A 20,162-nucleotide genomic window follows, 5' to 3' on the forward strand; every position below is an offset into this window, starting at 1 on the left:
ATGCTTCAAACTACTTGAAGTTAGGTCAAAATCCTGCATCTGTTTTGGGCACCCCAGCATCAGGATAATGCAAAAATGTGGATAAACGTCCAGACAGCTCAGTGCCGTCTGGGCTCAAAATGCTTTTTAGTGTGGTAACAAGACAGACCTAAGTTTGATCAATTATAGCAGACTCAATTTGCTAGACTATTAGAAAACTCTTATCTAGTCTGGCAATTTCTATGTTTTTGGATCTGCCTTTAGAAAAAAATGTTGGAGTGCCTTCGTCTGTACATGTTTTATGTCCTCTTAACATCCAATATGCCACATGAAGGCAAAAAGCTCTGAAAAGGACACGGCAGAAATCAGGTCTTGGACAGAAATCAGTCATAATCACAATAGAAATCTTGGAAGAGTACAAACGGAGATATTATGGAAATCGTACTATTTGTGGAGGATCAGTCCACAGTGACTGAACTTACATACATCTCCTTGCAGAGAACAGAGCCACCAGAATGGCTAGTTTAACTGACGGGTTAAGAAATTAACACATTAAGGTAGGTCCCATCATGTGTGGTACCATTAGGAGCAGATTTTAATGCTCTTCAACAATGGGGAAATGGTCATCTAGTCCTTTTAAAATATTCATAGCTGGAATGAAAAAGGAATTGCCACTTCTAATCACACTGGAGTGATAGATAAAACAGTAATTTCTGATTCCTGTGATAATCAAAGATACAGAAGCTTTATCAGGAATATGCTGATACCTTAATGCTGAGGAGACAAAGAAACTTGCCCTGATTATGCGTCAGGGAACCTTTGAGCTTGATCTGCAAGCAAGAGACACAGGCCCACATGAAGAGTCATCTAAATCTGATTCTCCATGGTAAAGAGAATTTGGGCCCAGTCATGCCATGAATCTTGTAGAGGGCTCATTAACAGCCCTTTCTAAGGCAAAGCAAGGAGAGTCAACCCATTATTCTAAAACAAACCCACAGACTTCAGTAAAAGTATGTGTGTTTGTATGAGGACAGCACTTGGGCTCAGTCTGTTCATTATGAATAAATCTTGGCTGCTGGATTCCAGCAACAGCAAACTTACAAGGTAGGAACCGAAGCCGTCAAGTAGGAAAGAACTAACATAGACCAAAAACTGAGCAGAGTAGGTCACAAAATAGCAGGCATCACACAGATTTGATTCAGAGATACCGTGTGTAAGACTTCTTGGATAGCATGTGTGATAAAAATGTGGTGTCCCCTGTAAGTGGCTGACCTGTTACAAAGATTAACAGCAATGGCATACAGTAAATTAAGCAGTTCATACAGAAATCCAGAAAACAATTTAGAAAATCTCCTATTTTGTCAGGCAGATTAAAAAAAAATCATGTTACAGAGTAGCCTCAAAAAGGGCTAAGTAATTTCCCATAGCATAGGATTCAGCTTTAAAATTGTTTTAACTTGACTAAATCCCCACGGCAAACCTTCTCTCCTACATGACTATTCAATATGGCATAAATCTGCAAACTACAGATAAGGACAATCATGTATTTCAGGATTTCAAGGAACAAACATTACCAGAGACATTTCAAAAGAACAGATGGAATAGTGAATAACAGAATCAGTAGGTAGCTACACTGGATGCATAGGGAGAACAGTTGGACTCAACTGTTTGAATCTGCTCTTTTGAATTTGCTTGGTTCCCACACACTTAAACCTGAATAACCATTGTTCTGGGTAGAATTGTAAATATATATCTGCAACTGTCTTGTTGAAAGCACTTGAAGCTATAACTGGCCCAATCCTGGATGCGGCAGCTATCTCAGGATTGTATTTGGAATTAATTACCAGTGAAGTGCATTCCAGTGGCAGCAGGGGGTCTGTTTAGTTGTTTCTGCATCATGCAAGAGAGTTGGGTATGACTATTATCAAGTTTTTATTTCCTCTAATCACCCACCTGCACAAATAGACTTTGGAACTGCTTCAAGCTTGCATAACCCTTGTAATACCAGGCAACTGTCTGGAAAAACATCTCTCATTAAGTACTAATGAGAGATGATGGGTGATTTCCACCATTTCCTGAGTAACCTTTTGAGACTGCCTCTGCAAGCTACTGATGTCTAATTGAGCATTCAAAAACAATATTGCACAGTTGCCATCTTTTTGCCATCTACCCTTTTTTTGTGTAATGGCTTTTTTGTTGGCTTTTCCATATTTAAAAGGTGTGTAGTGAAATGATTGCACTTGTCTATGACAGATTTCTGTATTTGCATTGTCTCAGCATATAGGCATCATATTTCTGGAAGTTCAGTGAAAAGCATATAGTTACAGGCACCAAAATATTTTTGGTTATTTTATCCATTAACTAAAAACTGGAATGCCTAATAGTCTTGTAAAAATAAAAAAAAAAATACCCCAGAAAAGAATGGTATATATTGGGGATGTCTGTGCTTATTTTTAAATATAACTTATCAGTGAGAGGTCACTGAATGTGATCATATGCACGCCTTAGTATTTCATGAGGCTTCTCCTATAATCCAAAGAAAATAACCAAGCTGTGCTGTGCAGAAAAAATATTCTACTATTAGAAAGGCAACAGATGATTACTGAATTAGGCTACATTGTCAAATTATTTCAGAAAACAAACCACAAAAGGCAGTGAGAGTAAGTGCTCTCAAATCATTTAAATAACAATGATAGCCATACACCCCAGGGATCAAGCTCAGTTAATAAATAATTAAAGCAGTCTTGAAGATCAACCTCCCAATATATATCTATGCACAGCTGCAGTGAAAATCAATTAATGGAAAAAACTATATTTTCATGAGCTTCAGTTCTTCCAAGTATCAATTAATTAATAAAGCTCTTTATCAGAAGTGAAATCACAGTGCCAACTAAAAAGATTTTAAAACCAAAGAGACAGAAATGATGTTTTAAAATGTTTCAAGATCCAGGTATTCTTATTTAAAGTATCTAAATTTTTGAGCAGCTTCAGAGAGACTTAAAAAGCTCAACTCTCACCCTGAAAATTTACATTTTTGTATTTTATATATATTTACACTGAAAGAAGTATCTTGTTAATATATATTGCATATTGTATCCAGTGTAACAGTTGTACTCATTAGGCATAAAGAACTTGTCCACTAATACACAGTCAGAATTCAGGGAACGTTCATGGTCTTTACTGCTCAATTTGAAAGTGATACCAAAGCATCTGTACCAAAGTGGACCAGTTATGGTCCAGTATGTTGCTCTGATAGCGTCCAAATGACTTGAGAAAGGTAAAGGAAATACTGTGGATAATTTTGGAATAACATCATTGAGCTTCCAACCAGTAACAGCTAATTTGTGGCACTACAGCATTAAAGTTTCTAATAACTCAAAGCCCTCAAAAACTTGATTCCAGTTTTTAATTTCCAAATTTTCCATTTTATAATTAATGTGCTGAAACATTTTTGCCGTATTTTATATACTTCATTTGTACATAGCATTTTCATCTAAAAAATACTAAAATTCTACCCTTTTTACTAATATTCCCGCATTAATTTATTTTCTATCTCCTTCAATTCAGATAAACTTATATATTATAAAAGTGTTGTGTATTTAGACATTATTAATCTTACCTTCTGACTGACAAAGCAGGATTTACGTAACTTCTGCTCTGACTGCTTAGAATCTTCTCAACACTTCAGCATATTTAATTTTGCTAATGCCACAGGTTTCTCCTCGTATTTTGGTTTTATGTTCTCTAAGATCTGCGTGATAGCTTTGAGGATTCCTTAAAATGCTTCCCAATTAAGTATTTCCACTAATACCACCTACTACATTGGTTATAGAGACCACAGATACGTAGTTTAGATAGACGTGGAATTTTTGAGAGCTGCAGTTAACTACATGAAGGAATGATAAAGTTAGCACAGAACTTTGTATAACATTGAAGAAAAATTGAAGTGTGCAAATTGAAGACAGCAAATGAATAAATCTCAATTTCTAGACCATGCAGCTTTGGCCCATTTGTTTGATATAGATCCAAATGAGTATATTCAGAAAAGAAGGAGTATTCCAGCACGGTGGAGCAGAAACAAAGAGGGATTATAATGAAGTGAAACTATGGGGGGGTGGCCAAGTTTTATGGAGAAAAATATGGCTTGAAACTTTTCAAGTACCTTTAAGTTAAAGCTCTTAAAATATAACAAGGAATCACAATTAAATCACACTGGAGTACAGGAAAGAATTTAACTAGAACCAAAGACAAGATTCACATGTCCTGTCATTCTTACTGGCAGAACTCCTAACCACTAACAATTTCCTACTGCAAATGCCACGATTCCATTAGAATATGCATCACAAATGCATTCCATATTGTGTTAATCAGGCTGATACCTGGCAGTTGGAACAGCAAGTTATAAAATGCATTGCTTTTTGTTTGCAGTGACTTCACAAAGCAATTAACACTTTTGTTAATCAACAGCAAATCCTTGTTGCAGTTGTAACAAGTTGGATGAGAAAAACTCTGAGAGACAACTTATATAATTGATCAGAAGAAGTATTTTTTTCAAAATTTACTTGCACAATATTCACAGAAAGTTCTGATATCTTTTCATTGTAATGTAAGACATAAATAGACGTAAAAGCAATGGAAATGCTCTTGGATAAAAATTTAGTGTCAATCCCAGTACTACAGGTAAGAAAATGGTTTTAATTGTGCTGCACTATTCATTATGTATCTTCCATCAAGGAGAGAATGATTTCTGAAAGAAAAAGGACATGGGGTGAATTGTATCTGGAGCTAGACTGGAAAGAGTATTCTCACTAACAGCTGGTTTTCATGTCATCATCTAGAACAGTTACAACTACATACAGTGATAGACTGTATTACAGAAAGCAGGCACGCTGCTCTGGAGCCACAAACTGTGAAATGGTCTTTTTGAAAACTTCCTGTTTTCTGACAACAATAAAGCAGCTGGGTGTGCAAGTATTCTTTCATATGGGTTCTTCCAAATCTGAGGTATTTTAATGCATATCAGTAAAAAAAGAGAAAAGACTAGTTTGACATCCCATTGCAGTAGCAAATTATTCTATTATTAGATACTATAAAATATATGCTGCAACTGCATGTTTGTGGATTGGCAATAGAAACCCATTCCCACCCTATTTTGATATATAGCAAAATCCTACATCTCTTGCACACTTCCAGTTTTCTTCTGAGGTGGCACAAAAAGAAAATGGTATAAAAAGAACAAAAATCAAATCTCTGTAATGTAAGAGAAGAAAACTTTTTGGCAGCAAGCAACATGTTGCCATCAGGACTAGCAGATGAGAAAGGGAGACAGAAGCAGAGAAAATGGAAGTAAATGAGTGTTTTTTATTTAGCTTAAAATAGAACAGGAGGGAACTTTATTTTTTTTTTAGAGAATTCAACACTGATTACCTTCAACTAGGAACCAATGTTTTTCTATTTTTTAATCATTTATGACACTGAATAAAGAAAATAAATCTGTTCGTTATGTACAAAATTGGTTTATTTTAGAAATTGCTTAATATTTTCCCAAATATTTTGACTTTAACAAAATTTAGAAAGCCATGCCAAGATTTCTGCTTTCCAAATGTACCAAAGTTAATAGAGAAGTTTATTCAAATTGCGTAAAACACATAATTCTCATTAAAATGAGTTCCCAGTGGAACGCGGTTAAAAGTATTAAATTATTAAATACACTCTTTCAATTCCTTTTAAAAAACCACCACGATTAAGTTGGTTTTTACTGGAGAAGTAAAGACAGTAGAAAATCTACTATTTCAGATCTGATTCAGGCCAATGCTGAAATAAAATTATTAGTGCGGATGTTCAGTTGATTGTATGATATAAGCTAAAATTATATTCCAATTTTGACACAGTAAGTCGCCAAAATAAATTCTCCTAAAGACTGTTAGTCAGAAGAACCAGAAAAACTTTTTTTAGTTTGTTCGGTGGTAAATAAAGGGAAGAGTTACTGCCTGGAGTGTCTGGGATGGAGCTGGGATGCACAGAGCATGGACTCAGCATTGAACAGAATTCTCATGTTCTGCGATACAGATATAGTCACTCATATTATAGCCTGATACTTAGGGCTCTCAGCTTGATCTTCCACATCCCTAATATGGGACATAGAAATACAAGGGATTGCCCAAGTCATCAAATCTAATAGCTAAATCAAAGGTAATGACGTAATAAAAACTGTGTTACACATCTGCTTGTCATCGACAGCAAGTCACAAACCATTCCCTAATAAACTGTGTTAAACTTGCAACCTTCAATACAAACATACCAAAAAAGCTGGAAAAGCCACATAAGGAGCAGGAGAAGGAGAGATCAGGAACATTTGCAATGCTAAGAATGTCTAGAGTACCCTAAGTTATGTATATTTCAGTGTCTATCAATTAATCCTTCAGAGCTGAGCAGCTTTATCATCTGAAATTGAGAGACCAAACAGTGGAGAAATTAATCTTCCACAAAAGACAGAGCTCTTTGTGTGATTCAATAAATATCTATATTGCATTTCCAGTGTTTCTGAAAACCACTTTAGCTTTTTTTACAGTACTTGAACTGCACTGCATTATAGACATAACTCAAGTGAAGCACTAGCTCTTGAGAACTGATCTCTCAAACTATAGGACTCAGTTTCATCTTAATCCAAAATAGCACAATATGCAAAGTCTTGAATACAACAGGATAAAAAGTATGAACTTGAGATAACTGGTTCTTCCCGGCTTCTAAAATGGAGCAAGATTCAAACTGAAAAGCTTTGTAGAAAATTCAACTTAAGGTTTGCAGAAAATTCACAGGTGCATCAGGAGAATTAGCTAATAATAATAGCTAAATAATAATAGCTAATAATAATAATAATAATAAATATTAGCTAAATAATTAGCTAATAATATTAGCTAAACGCACATTAAGATCTCCATGCAGTGCTATACCCATTTCATGCTTACATTCCTCTGAATGTACCAGATGCATGTAAACTGTAAACAAATTAATAGTAAGACGAAGTTATTTGATGAGTTTTACAGAAGTATTATTTCCCATCTATCTATTAAGTTACTGCCAATTATGAAAGGCACTATCATTTACATCTGTGCAATTATCAAACAATCTCATCACCACTCTGAGGGGTAGTATTACTAGAATGGAATATGCTCTACATGGTCTATATATGTTCCAGCCCTCACTCAAAAGTACATACAAAGGATGTTGCAACTAATCATCATTTAACAAAGATAAATTCAAATCCTGGTAAATAATACTTGCATGTGGGCTTTAAAATGCAAAATAACCGAAAATAATTATCTTCCTTTGAATTATTGTTTTGATTTGAAAAAGGGTTTTTGTCTGACAGCATGCAGTCAAGTGTATAATGAGATCATTCTAGACGGTAATCACACCAGGATGGATGAAAGTGAGCGTTGGTCAGAATGCACACACTTTGATGAGCATTCATTTGCAAAAATTGCCAAAAACTCCTGTGAGGGCTGATTTTTTTCAACTGCATTTTAATGAATAATAATAAAACCCAATGGAACATCAGAAAATGTTTAACATATGTCGAGCAGAAGCCTTTTTCTCTCAGTTTGTAGAGAAACCAGAACCTAGTCCTTTGGCAAATGAAATTACTTTAACAACGTAAACATATTTACTGGAACATAGTGGATGGGCGGAGACGCGCACGTATTTTGATAATGAACTGCTCACGTGGTATCAGTCATCCCCATGTGTTTTAACTTCAAATATGACAGAGTGTTTTTAAGACTGACATTTCATTCTTCAGGATATTATCAGAGATGTTATCCAGGGGAGCATTTGATGGGGAGCAATTATCCTAATTATATACTAAAAACCTTTTAGAAGGATGATAAGGTTTTAAAGGAAAGTACATTAGAGCTGCAATATGTAAGAATTGACACGACTTGTGCAACCTCAATTCAGTCTCCTGTGCATATGCATTCTGAAGAAGCCTTTATGATTATAATGCTCTTTCTCCACATGACCTCTCCTGCATCAAGGTCATAAAAATGTGGTGGAAATGGACAATGGAACAAAAGAAATTATGGCACATTAGCAATGTGGAAGGAGCAATAATATTACAAACAGAGAGATGCAAAAAATTTTTCCTAAATATCAAACAGAAACTCACATGAAAATACCCAAAGGGAATGTGAAATGAGAGAAATTTCTACTAAAGCTAGAAATTTTTAATCAACAGATCTATCTAATTTGTATCCAAGAATTTAAAAAGATCTGGCAAGAAGTCATCTCAACAAATGGTGCTGTTTCTTAATAGCACCTGGCATATTGATAAGATTTAAGAAGACTAAAAGGAAGCTAATGGAGTAAACTCAGCCATTATAGGCTTTCAGCCTGAGATCAGGAATAATGGAATAGCTGATATGGATCACCATTAATAATAAATGGAAGGGACATAGGTCATGCAAATTAGCATTGCTTCAGAAAAACTGGATCTTATTATTTAAGCTGGGTTTTTAAAATAAAACGTTAAGTTTGTTGAATAGAGGTAAACACTTCAAGTACATTTGGATTAATAAACTTTAACCCCTTTATTCAAGGGGTCTATCTTTGCAATGGAGGAAATTTTAAAAAATGTTATATTGAATTGTTCCAGATACATGTCCATGAGAAGTGTGCACTAGCCAAATGGAAAAAAAGGTAACAGTTTCACCATCTTTATCCTACAAATCCATTATGGGTAGGAGAAGTGTCAAAAAGTCCACATAAACCTCATTCTTTTAATGCTCTTTGTCAGGATTCTGGAACCTGCCAGTTTCATGGGCAAGAGTCAGCCAGGAAAACATTCTAGAAACAGCAATCACTGAATACTTCTGTCTCTTCCACTGTGTACTTCTCAGTTTGTGACACTGAAGTTTTATTTTAGCCCTGCAGGATAAATTCTGATTTTGTCAAAAGGCAAGAAGTGAAACAAACAACCAAAAAAAACCCCCAAAAACAAAAAAGCAGAATTTTTTTTATTTCCAACACAGCAACGAATTAATTTTTAACACAGTGCTTTGGAGTTAGAGACTGCCACTCACGTGATGACAAAATTGGAGGATTTCAATTTTCTAGTTGTTAATATGAGAATTTTGTGATGAGAGGTTTGTTCAAATAAAAAATTTCTCTGTTTAAAATAGAATAACTAAGGGAACAGATGTGTTAGGGGAACCTATGGCTTTATCTCACACTGCCCAGGACTGCTTAGAGGGGAAGCCAGAGGATGAATTGCTACTGAAATTTTTTATCATTTATTTTCTCTCATTTATTAATTTATTCTGTAATACATTTATAATTAGAGTAAAATCCTAATGAAAATGGTGCTTATTTTGCACAACAGAAGCTAAATTTTTTTCTCTCCCTTTGTAACTTCTAACAAGAAAATTGATTTCCATGTTGTACAGGAAATTGAAACACTAAAGCAGAGATATATTTTCTTCTTTAAACATTAGAGAGTACATGTGTGCACTGTGGGTATATCTACTGACAGCAGGCTACAGACATGTCAAGAAAGAATATGGGACAGTATCTGTCTACATAAAGTGAATACAGATCACCAGGACCTGTTTCTTGGATAATACCAGAAACCTGCCCTATCTGGACAACCTAGCAACAAACTTCACTGTAGAAAGAACTTTCAGGCTGTCTCAGTCACCTCCTGAACACTACCCAAATATAGCTAGAGTGGCCCACAGCTTTAACGTGCTGTTACAACATGGTTAGAGGGAGGCAGTTAACAGGGCAAAAATCAGAGTTGCACACCTCACTGACCTGTCTACAGCCACTTCCAACTACAACAGTGGAAGAGATAATTTAAGAGGCATCTTCTCCTGATTTCAGACAAAATCAGAAGGGAAATATTCACACAGACAGTACCTCATTTTTCATCTCAGAAGAGGTATTTTTCCCAGTCTCATATCAATACCTAATTGGCTAATTCATAATTCTAATGAAGACCCTTCTTTTGGAAGATGATGTATACAGTGAAAATCTAACCCAACTGAAATCAGTGGTAAAACATGTGCTAACATCAATGACATTAGGAATACATGTCAGGCTCTGAGACTCAGACCACTTGAAGTCCTACTCATCAAGACCAGCAGGTCAGTAACACCTGTCAACAAAATAGTAACCAACATAGGACCACGGGTGAACTGTGCTCCTCTAGGAGATACAGTATTTTAAAAAGTCAGTAGAAAGCATCCTAATTAAATAATATCAGAAATACAAAAAAATAGGTATGAAAATATTATGATGATGAAACAAAACTCCCAATCTTCTCATAATTTGGGGATTTGTATTTTGAGAAAATAAAAGGAACTATTAAATGCCAGAAGATGCTTAAAAAATTAAAAGGAATTCTAAAATTGTAATTTCTGTTATAGAAACAGCTACAGCACCAAATAATCTAGGCATAAACTTCAGGAACCTTTTCTGGTTTTGAAGGGTGCTTTAAAAAGTACTAGCTGTACTGAGGAAAAAACCCAGCAAAATGCAAGATGGAAGAGCTATTGTATATTTCACTCTTCCATCAGCACTCTCTTGATTTTTATTAAAATGTCACATGAAATTAAAAAATCTTAGCTGTAAACATATGTTAATATATTAGACAAAATAGCTTCTGATAAGTGTGCATTCTATACTGTGGCAGTCAGAATGACAAATACAAAATGTGTCATCACTGAAAGTCAGGAGAAGTTTGCTTTGGTTTCTGGTACAGTGTTCTGGCAAAGATGTGTATCTTGAAGCTCTGAATGTGAACCTTACAATACTGTACATGAACCTGTTAAAACAAGTAAATTGATAAATTGATACATTCTGCACCATGGCCAAATTATCTCCATTTGGCTCAAACATGGGTTTAAGGAAAGAAAAGAATAGGAGAGAAAAAATATGTATAGGTCTCGACACTAAATTTCACTATTAATAAGTTATCGACTGAAAATTCAGCTGAAAATTTTTGATAATTTTCAATTTTTACTTTGAAGTAAATTTTACTAAAAAGCTCATAAACAGCAAAATCAAACTACTTTCATTTGGACTAAATATAACATTTAATTGAAAAAATGGTATCTGTTTTCCAGTTCAGCCGCTTCAGTTGGTATAAACATCATAACCCAGATTTGCTTTCTGAAGAGTTGCTGGAGAGCTCCAACTTAGACAAAGACAGAATGTTAGGGTACCTCTGTCTTGACTGCAGTTGGCCATGAGTACACTGAAGTTGGAAACGACAAGCTTCTTAATCACTAGCACAGAAATCAGTGATTCTAATACAGACTTCTGTGCAGAGTAACAGGCACTAAACCCCAGATAATTTTAAGATGTATTTTGAAAGGTTTATTAAAGGAACTACACAAAGGCTAGAACCTAACTTTTCTCCCTTTAAGGGGAGTATTGTCATTGTGTCAGGGCACTGTGAGACTATTGCTCATTCTTTCCATGGCCTATGATACTCCTTCAGTGGTAAATGTAAAGGGGAATTATATTGTGTGAAACATCCTGAGAACGGGGAGACTTTAGTTAACAATGGGAGCATTTCTCTAAGGCAAAAAAATTACTTAAAGAAAAAGCTTGCTGTCTAAAACAGTGTTCAGCTATTAGGTTGTTATGGAAACACAAGCCTCTTTTGTCAGCGAACTACTCCACCACACGGATGCAAGGCTCACATTACAATGCACACCTATGCCCTGTGCTCCATAATGACAAGCTCTGAGTGGCTCTTCACTTCTCACTCAACATACAGAACACTTATACTCTTTGGAGATAATGTTCCTTGAGTAACAGACAGAACAATAAGGGACATTTGATTATCACACATATATCATCACAGAATATCTTGATAATAATTCCTTGGAAGGGATCCACAAGATCATCAAAGTCAAATTCCTGGCCCTGCACAGGACAGCCCCAAGAATCACACCATGTGCCTGAGTGTTGTCCAAACACTTCTTGAACTCTGGCAGGCCTGGTGCTGTGATGCCATGTCAAGTCCCAAAGCACTAGTAAGTTTTACTGGCCCTGACAAGGTTCTCCATTCACATCCCTGCTGCTTAGAAAATTCAGCACTGATGGCAGGTAGGTAGTAATGACTTTGAATATGCACCACAATGTCAAAAGCCTTCATGGACAGTCGGTTGTTTCAGAAACATTTGTGTTAAATTAGGCTGAATTTCATAGATTAGGCTGAATTTTCATCTGGTTCTAGACCAACTGTTACACTGCCTACTCCTTTATTATGTTCTTTCCTCTACACAACTAAGATGATTTTTCTTTGTCATTAAATACTTCTTCTTGACAGTATTTAATCCTGGGGAGTTAGACTGTAGGTCATGTGTTCAAGTGCACTATATCCTGCTATCTCTGGTTTAAAAAGCACACTTAAATGAAATACAGCTCTATTAGCAGTCCTTCTGCTTGAAGCAATTTGTGAGTGGCTTTCAGAAAGGTTTGTGTGTGACCCTTCAGATCAATTGGAGTATCAAAGTGATGAAGCATCGATGACTAAAGCTACACTCTTGAATTTCCATTCACCCAGACAATTTTTTACATCTGGCAGTGTGATGGTTCCTTCTTGTGGCCACTTTTCACTGCTTTGCTTATAACTAGAAAATAACTGCACAAAAGTGAAGGTATAAATTCATCAAGTTGGAAAATATGTATTTGGGATCTGAATCTCAATCTGGAAAACTGAAGTGTGCAAATATTCACGATTACTGAAGTCAAACAGAAACTGATGATCCAACAAATAGAATTTTATTTACCAAGCCAAGTATTTGATGATTTTGGAAACGAAGTAAAAGACAAATTTTAATGTTGATAAAAATGTTACCACAGCTAGGCCCTTTTTTCAATTCAGGTTTCTGGAGAATTGTCTCCTAGATATCTGTATGAGACTGCTGACACAGCATTAAACAGTAGACACAAGAATGCAAGCTAAGGTGATCTGACACACTGGCTACAAATTTTCAGGTTCATTTTCTCTGTAAACACAGGAGAGGGATGCCAGACTGAGAAAGCAAAAGAACCTCAAACCCTAATATTGCAAAGAATTGGCCAGCTTGGGGACAGTTTGATATATTGTATTAATTCAATGTCAACTATCTTTTTCTTAATTTCCCTGCTGTGATTATGAGGCTATAAGGAAAAGGTATGATTAATTACAGATTTATTAACTGCATAGTCCTCCTTACAAGTTACTGGCATTTAAGCACAAATCAAGTAATTTTTTTAAATAACGAAAACATCCTGACTGACAACAGCAAGATTGCTTCAAATACACTTAGCTGGGTGAAGGAGCAGAATAGCTGCTATCTCTTTCTTTATGTTTCAGCTCCATGCCTTGTGTTTGCCTGCTACAGGCTAGTGGCAACACATCACATATTCAGGGACAATTTTTATCCCTGATAGAATCCATATCTTTGATATAGCTGGGTAGAGTAGTTGTACAAGAGCTATCTTTAAAATTGCTGACTTGGGAATTGCTGACTGTGCAGTGGCTGAGAGCTCAGCACAAGTGAAGCCCCATAGTATTTATCTTATTTCTCAGCTGGATTTTGCAGCCCACACTGAGTTCTGATTTGCCACAGCTCAGCTGTTTTCAGAGTTGAAGATGGCTCACTAAGGTGTCCCTGACCTGCAGCCACAGTGAAGTAACATAACAAAACATAATAGGTTCTTGAACTAGAATTCTCTTATCCAATGGTGATTCTCATGCAGTTTACATAGAGAAATGTCTCTTCTTGTTATTGAGATGCTTTATTAAAACCTTTGTTAATTTGCATAGACAGATTAAATTTCCCAAGGAAGGTGGTCGGTTTTTTCTTCCACAAGTTGTTCAGGAGAAACAGAGTTTGAAAAGTCCTCTCTAATTCCTGATAATATTCAAGGAGACCTAAAAATAGTTTATTTATTACTGGCCTTGACTCACTATTATTGAAAATTTAGCATGTAAACTGCCACCTGGTCTCACTCATAGGGAGTTTCTGCAGTAGAAATGATAAAATCAGACTCAAAGAGATATAATCTCCCCACTGGGTAGGGGCATGCACTTAACTACAATAAAAAACCCCAAAAACATTTATTCTGTAATGTATCTCAGATTTTATTCAATATTTCTCCTAAATAAAATGGATGACACTATGAGGTGCAAGGATGGACTGTGGTACAGAATGTCTAAGCTACCAAGGGTACAAGTTAAGTCTGTAAGGGTCTTTAACCTCAGAGCCCCAAAAGCAGCCTAGTGGAACACCTAAATCAGTATTCTGGACTCTATATGAAGTGAACAAAACCACAATAACTTCAGGAACACCTTTTGAACTTCATTTACACTTTTTCCAAGATGATTTGTTGCTATAGTTCACAAAATCTCATTACATTCCTAAAAGCAAAAGGACAATACTAATGCATGGCTTATGAACTAATAAAATTTCATTACTATTTTTCAAGATTAAATATGTCATGTGACTTCTTTTCTAAATGGAAGAGTGCTGTAGAAATTAAAATGAGTAGCAGAAATGTCTAGTTTAAGGAATAAGGAGACTGTCCTGGAAGAGGACAGGACAATATCCAACAGGACAATATCCAACAGAAGAATCACTAAGATTGATTCATGAATCAATTATTTTATATTCATTTTATGATATTGATCTATGAAAATTTAAACCCAAATTTACATTTTACTTAATGGAAAAAAATGGTCTTAAAGAGTGCAGTATTTAGAATATTCTTATCATGTCTTAACAACTATTTTAAAGGTAGAAATGCTGAGAGATGCTTACACACTCTGCCAAACTTGTCCTACTAATCTATCACAGAAACAAAGAACCGTTTAACTTGGACTGAGACACATATGCAGTCTCTTTTAGTCTTAAATCAGTCCTAATTAGAAGCAACTGCTTTAACTGCCAGTGTAAACCAATAAATGTTTCTCTTCCTATATAAACCTAATCTCTTGCAAACCAACATAAAACCCACACAACACAGGATTTCAAAAGTATAGGTAACCAACTTTATGACTACTTTTATTTGCTTTCTATTCAGTTTTTCTCCCTGAAATCTAACAAGCCTTTACCATTTGTTGCATGGAGTTCTCATCCTCTGTGATTCTGTACCAGTTCAACAATAAAATTCAGGAGAACTATGGAGCAGTCTGTTTTTTCTCCCCTGTAGATCAGAGAATGATGGCTGATAAGGTGACTATTTCCAACCTGCTAGGAGTTTACTATCAGGGTAGATAATAGCAGCAACATGTAGCTCTACAGTTTGAAAGGCCAGCCAGAATGACCTTTCCTCTCAGTACAAGAAAGGAGAATTTGCAATCACTGAGTGCAGTCAGCCTCACTTCTGCTGCCTAGAGGTAGGAATGCCCCAGACAGTGCTGAGTGTTGATCACACTGGCCTACTACCTAGGGAGAGGACACTGACAGATGCAATTTTATGTTCAAAGTGCTGCTTCATGTTCTTAAAGAGCCCTACATACCACATAATACAGAAATTTGAAACAGTATTCCCAAAGTTGGCATGTCTCAGTGACACAAAAATGGAGGGAAATTCAGGGAAAAAAGCATGCAATATTAGATATTTCTTTTAAATAAATGATCTATAATCATATGTAACTTATTCAAGCAATAAATCTATATGACCTAAAGTGGCAGGGTGACATTCACATGCAATTACACATAGTGCTAAATACCTTATAACTGAGAGTGACATGTTTCATTTCATTTGGTCCATTTGTAGTATAAGATAAGAGCCAACACGATTCCAGATATGGCTTGCAAGCCAGGCCAGTTGGATGACTTCTACATTTACAGCTTAAAATAAAACTACATTTTTCTATACAGCCAAATGTTCTTTTAAACAAAATGCCAAGGGGAAAATATCATAGTGGTATATGGAAAACTAAGACAGAAGGAATTACAGTACATTCGTATTGTCAACTCATTGATCTTGTTACATCTTACAAATACCAAGGGTACCTACAGCATGAATGTCCTACAGCTTCCCTGGCTATACTCTAAGCCTCTGATACACGCAAATTTAAACTTCACACAAAACATACTTCCAGACTAAGACATAAAAATGTCCTTTTTAGGATCTGTGTTTCACCTTGATCTTAATGGACTTACTATGCCTAAGGAAAATGCTTGTGTTCAGCAGACAGTGCAGTTCCAAAGCCTGGTATTTTAACTAGTGAAAACTCCCTCTTTTTTAAAAAATACTAATTACAATGGAAAGCTTTGTTGTTGAGCCCCATTACTAAGAAGGCAGGTAATGAACTCCCCCTACCAGTTCATTGGGTATGTGTATGGCAGTCTTTCCAGTGCAATACATATGTTTATGGTGATTATTCAAGTAGAAGTTTGAAAAAAAAAAAAAAGATAATTTATTTTCTTCCTTTACTGAACAACAAACTACAATATTGTCCTGCACAGACTAATTTTTTTTAGATTATCAGAGCCAAAATCATCAACAAAGTAAGAAACACAAGTAGTCATGCTGGTCCTCAAGTCAGATTCTGGTTCATTCTGTACAACTATGCTATGAAGATGCTATCCTATTTTGCGCCACCTTTTGGACTGCTGCTCATAATACAGGTTCCCTCAAGTCTTCTTTAGCCCAAATTTAATGGAGGGGTGGGAATTATGATCCACTCCACCTTACCTTGCAAACTCCAAAGCTGTATCTTGCTATCTGGCCCTCATATACTATGCCTCATACAGCTCTGGCACTCTTCCAATACTAGTTCAGCCGTGAAAGCAAGAAGGTGCTGCCCCTTACACAGACCAGATCAATAACATGATGTTAGTCAACAATCATCTGTCACTCTTGTCTATTACCCAAATCATGATTCCTAATCAAGATCACACAGGTCGGAAAGTCAATTGCCTGTTTCAAATAGGTCTCTGCTGCTGAGAACTGTCATTTGTCAAAGCAGACTCTCAGTCCAATTAATTAGAGCAAAATGACTATATTCTGAAATTCCTGTACCAGGTGGTGACTAATGAAGAGTTCAAACAAGGGTAATGGAAGAGATCATGTATTTCGGAGAACGTAAGCAGAGTTCTTACAAATAATATCATACTTATACATAATATCTGACTTATCATAATTCTATTAGTTTTTAACTATTTTAACTCATTGCTGTTCAAACCTGTATATAATACAAATAGCAGCCTGTCAAACTGTCATTTAATATTTCCCTTAATTCTCATTCCCTATTTCATTTTCAAAAATGGATCAGATATTCCTTCACGTAACATGAAAATGCAGAGTATTTTAAATTTTGAACTAGTTCCATAACGTTGTTGCTAAGCAATACTTAGGAAAAAAAGAAACAGGTTGGTTAAAGGATTACTGCAAAAGGCTTGACTGCAAGAAACTCTTATTTGGCTTTTTGCAACCTTCTATCTATCTAGGAAAGTATTTAAACATCTGCTTTGTTTTCACTTCTACAACATTTTGCTATTAATCTTTATTCTGATGTGAAGCTCTTATGGTAGCTAATGGAAGACTATAATCATACTGTCATAAATAAACAGAGTGCTGCATGCTTAAAAATATAAACCTATATATTCTATAAATTAACACTTAAACCAATGACTGTGTAAAGGATTATTTGGTGATTTACCTGGTCTTGAGGAAGGAACTCTTGCTATCTCTAAGGAACAAGGCTTTTTGGTGACTGCTATGTCTATCGAATCACAAAGACTGCTGTCATTTTCTGAAGGAACTGCATCCAGAGGTACAGAGGGTATTGCTTCCAATGCATAACCTCTCTTCTTTGAATAAGATTCCTGAAATGCAAAAATTTAAGTAGGTAAGAGAGATATTTCTCAGATGACACAGGAAAAGAACCAGGCTCAATAACTCTGGCTTGCAGGGTTTAGAATTCAGCAAATTAAATACCACATTCTGCTGAAATCCAAACTGTATCAGACCAGAAGAATTACTTGCATGCTAGAAGATAAAATTTCTTATTTCTTTAAGTTTTTGTATAATACAGTTCTTGTTCAGTTTACAGAAGAACTTCATTCATCAAACTTTGTATTTAACGAAAGCCAGATAACTGCTTTTGCCATACCTGTTTTGCTGGTTCTAACTCAGGGGATGTCTCATTTTCTTTTTTAATTGTATCTCATGAGAGCAACAATTACATTAACCACTACAATTACATTCTCTTCAGGGATGGTTTTACAAAATGTTTATATTACATTTAAGAAAACTAAAAATATGCTTTCTACATATGGAAGGCAGGATCCCAGGCTGTGAATGAAGATGAATTACTGCTCTACGTTTGAGCAAAATAATGACAAAGGGTCCCATAACAGCGATACGTACAGCAAATTCTACTGATTAGCAAATGTTTAGGGAGGGAAGAAAGGAATTAGAAGTTTTGCTGGTACAGTAATCCAATCAAGCAGACTAAGTTTTGAAGTTTTGAACATGACTAAGAAGATAACATCCAGTTTCAGCAGAGTTTCACCAGAGATTTATATTTTTTAATCCCAGCAGAAAGCAATTGCATGGTCAAAGACATATTTCCACATCTTTCTTACATTGGACATATGGATGTCTCGGAAAGTCAAGCATCAGACATAAATCAAATATGATATAATAAAAGGCAAAGGGCAAGAAAGCACCCTGACAGTTAGATATTATCATAGCCCTACTCAGAAAATGATTGAGGAATGTGATGTCTGAAACAAAATGTGGAATAACAATTTCTTCACCAAGAACTCGCATTACCTAAGGCAAACTATGGCTGTAGGTAACAGTGCCTTTTCAGATAAATGATTTATTTTATACTGTTAGCAGATAATTACATGACTCAACTTCTTGCCTTTTTTTTTTTTTCTGGTGATTGTGCTCATTTGATCTTTATGAGAGTTCATAGTTTGGCAATAATTCAAGGTCTCTTGAAGGACAGGGTTAAGATGGCAGCAAGAGGAGCTTCACTTCAAAATTCTTCTGGATGACTTCAGTAGAGACAGATTTAAATCCCAGGTTAAACTAATAATGAACTTGAAAATGAATACTGGAAACAGTGATCAGGGAAAAAATCATGCAAAATAAAATAAATAGAATACTAAGATGCATTTGTAATAAAAAAATTAGTATATACTATCAAACAATACAAAATTGGTGGTCAGCATTCAAAAAACATGTCTAAAAGAGGAATGTGACTGCATCTCTACCTGTTTCACCCCTTCCAGCTTATACCTAGTCAGAGTATGAGCTCTCAGTAGTCTCACAGATATAAACTAATAGTAACTAGTTTCAGATAGTAGACATAATAAGGATTAGAAAAGTTTCCAAGTGGGCTTCCTGCAGCTCCAAATGTAACTTTATTAGCTTAAGCCATTTCATTCCTTAAACGAAGTTAATAGAAAATTATACAGAGGCATTGAAGCAGCTGAAGTGCAACTGCAGGACAAGAAAAGGAATCCTTCCAACCTTGAAGAAAAAGGAATTTCTACCCTGTCCATTTAAGTCTGATGTAAAAAGGCAGAGGCAAAAATTTATTTACCAGAGCAATTAATAAAACAGGAGACTTCAATTTAATCCTTGTACTCTTCTAGAAACATGCATTTAAGACAGAATGCCAAAACCCTAATTATAGTAAATCTGCCTAGAGAAGCCCATGAAGAAATACTGCAGCCTTAAAATTGTGACCAAACCCCAGAGTGAAACTGTTCAGTGCCTGAATTCAGCCACATTAAAAAAAAAACATTATAAATCGATACACAAAACATTAGAATAGACATTGGATCACACTTTGTGTCACCCAATATTCTGTCTGTAAATGTAGCCAACAGTGCTGACCTAGAGAACAGTGAAGCCAACATGAGACCAGGTCAAGCATACAGTAACTGTTTCTCCTCCTGCAACACTTTGTGGGTCTCATACTTCATAGTCAAAAGGTGCTGACTTTGTTTTGCATGTCTACCAATCCAACTTTCTAGAATTACCTTCCTAAGTTGCCTTTAGATGTCCCCTTTCAGAGTTTGCATGCCCCCCATTTTGTTTTTAGCTATCTCACCAAGTTTGACATGGCTGCTTTATACATTAGGTGGCCATGAAGGGTTGCTCTTTACTTTTCCTCTCCTTGTGATTTCACAGACATATGCACTTCCCATGTTCTC

The 20,162-nt window shown here is 35.7% G+C and overlaps 1 protein-coding gene across 8 annotated transcripts in view; it reads right to left on the reverse strand.

Moving 5' to 3' along the window:
* The window catches only part of ANKS1B (ankyrin repeat and sterile alpha motif domain containing 1B), a 413,633-nt gene that overhangs the window by 278,673 nt on the left and 114,798 nt on the right, over positions 1-20,162 (reverse strand). For all 8 annotated transcript variants that reach the window (XM_010410776.4, XM_039571472.1, XM_039571471.1 and 5 more), the window contains exon 10: positions 17,648-17,813. In XM_010410776.4, coding sequence (XP_010409078.1) covers positions 17,648-17,813 — 166 coding nt within the window. The remainder of the gene's footprint in view (positions 1-17,647; positions 17,814-20,162) is intronic.

Source organism: Corvus cornix, chromosome 1A, assembly GCF_000738735.6.
Source record: "Corvus cornix cornix isolate S_Up_H32 chromosome 1A, ASM73873v5, whole genome shotgun sequence".
Lineage (NCBI taxonomy): Eukaryota > Metazoa > Chordata > Aves > Passeriformes > Corvidae > Corvus > Corvus cornix.